At 34.2% G+C, this 1,357-nt stretch overlaps 1 protein-coding gene across 1 annotated transcript; it reads right to left on the reverse strand.

Annotated features, from left to right (window-relative positions):
• Nucleotides 1-314: 314 nt before the first annotated feature.
• On the reverse strand, nt 315-1,121 carry LOC104899744 (hypothetical protein). Its single transcript, XM_010687001.4, has one exon. The coding sequence runs from the start codon at nt 1,008-1,010 to the stop codon at nt 477-479; it is 534 nt and encodes a 177-aa protein (XP_010685303.2). The 5' UTR covers nt 1,011-1,121; the 3' UTR covers nt 315-476.
• Between the last annotated feature and the right edge of the window lie 236 nt (nt 1,122-1,357).

Below are 1,357 nucleotides of genomic sequence, written 5' to 3' on the forward strand. Positions count from 1 at the left end.
TCATAAAAAAACTACTCCCTCTATCCTCCGTTCTCTCATAAAAGAAATACGGGTAAACTAAGTACCTAATAAAATACTATGAATTGCTAGTCAAAGTCAGCCACGAAATAATTATCGTCATCGTCAAGGAGATGATACAGACAAACCAGCTAACATAAAATAATGTAATACTTTATCACAAACATGACGCAGCACAAAATTGTATGCATATGCAGATATGCTTAAAAGCCCGAAAACCAAGCAACTGTACATGATTAAAGAAGAAATCTCTCCTCCCTCTAAAAATAATAATAATTATTGTCACTCATAAGTCATATAGCAATTTGACAACTAATTTGGCAACAGAGTAAAAGAAAATGATTTTACAAGTTGGATGATTATTGCACCAAAAAGAAACAAAAAGAAAAAAAACAGAACACAGGTTCAATAATTACATCAGATTATGTAAAATGAAAAAAAAAAGCTTTCAATGTTGATCACAACATGATGGATCTAGGATTTCCCATAACACCACCTGCATGGTAGTAGCTCGATTGAGAAAGACCAACAACAGGAACAGCAAAGGAGGTATCTATAAAAAGTCTTTGTGGATAAGCCTTCACTGATGCGTTAGCTTCAATTAAATCCTTGATTAATGACTTATAGTATCGCTTAAGCTTTCTCAACATACAAGAATAATTCAGTTTTAGCCATCTTACACGTATTCGCCGGAAAATTCTTGCTAGGAAAAAACCTTTCCGGGGTTTCGTACCGCCGAGTTGGACCGATGGGAGCCTCCGGCTACGTCTCCGTAGACGGATCTTGGGGCGTTTAGGCCAAGTGATGGTGGTAGAGTGAGTTGCAAGAGGCTTTTGGTGGAGTAAGGCATCGGAGTAAAATGAAGCCATGTTATTGAGTGAGACTTTTATATGAAGAGAAGAGCAATACATTTTAAGGGTGTTAGGGGGTTTATATAAGCGCAAAAAGTTAGGAGGGATTATGGCCCATGGGTGATTGTTAGGATGGGGCATCTTTGTGTGAGTTGGCCCTACGTGTAAAATCTTAGTGGTTTTTCTTTTTAGAAAAAAATTATAAAATCTTAGTAGTTACTACTTACTACTATATTTTTTTATTTCTTTTTTGTTTCTTTTGGTTAGAACTTACTTTAATGTCCTTTACTTTTTTTAAAAAAAATTTGTTCATTTGGTGAGAACCTTCTTTTTTTAATCAGTTCAAATTAATTCAGTTCAATTTAGTTTAGTTGCAATAGTTCAGTTCAGTTCAATTTAGTTCAACTTTAACTGTCATTTCTATTAGTTACAATTTAATTCATTTCAGTTCGATTCATTTCAGTTCAATTCAGTTTAGTTCAGTTGAA

The sequence above is a fragment of the Beta vulgaris genome, chromosome 7 (genome assembly GCF_026745355.1).
Source record: "Beta vulgaris subsp. vulgaris cultivar EL10 chromosome 7, EL10.2, whole genome shotgun sequence".
Lineage (NCBI taxonomy): Eukaryota > Viridiplantae > Streptophyta > Magnoliopsida > Caryophyllales > Amaranthaceae > Beta > Beta vulgaris.

What these genes read in the sequence shown, in the direction of transcription:
- LOC104899744 (XM_010687001.4), bottom strand. Translation starts at nt 1,010, where the DNA reads ATGCCCCATCCTAACAATCACCCATGGGCCATAATCCCTCCTAACTTT.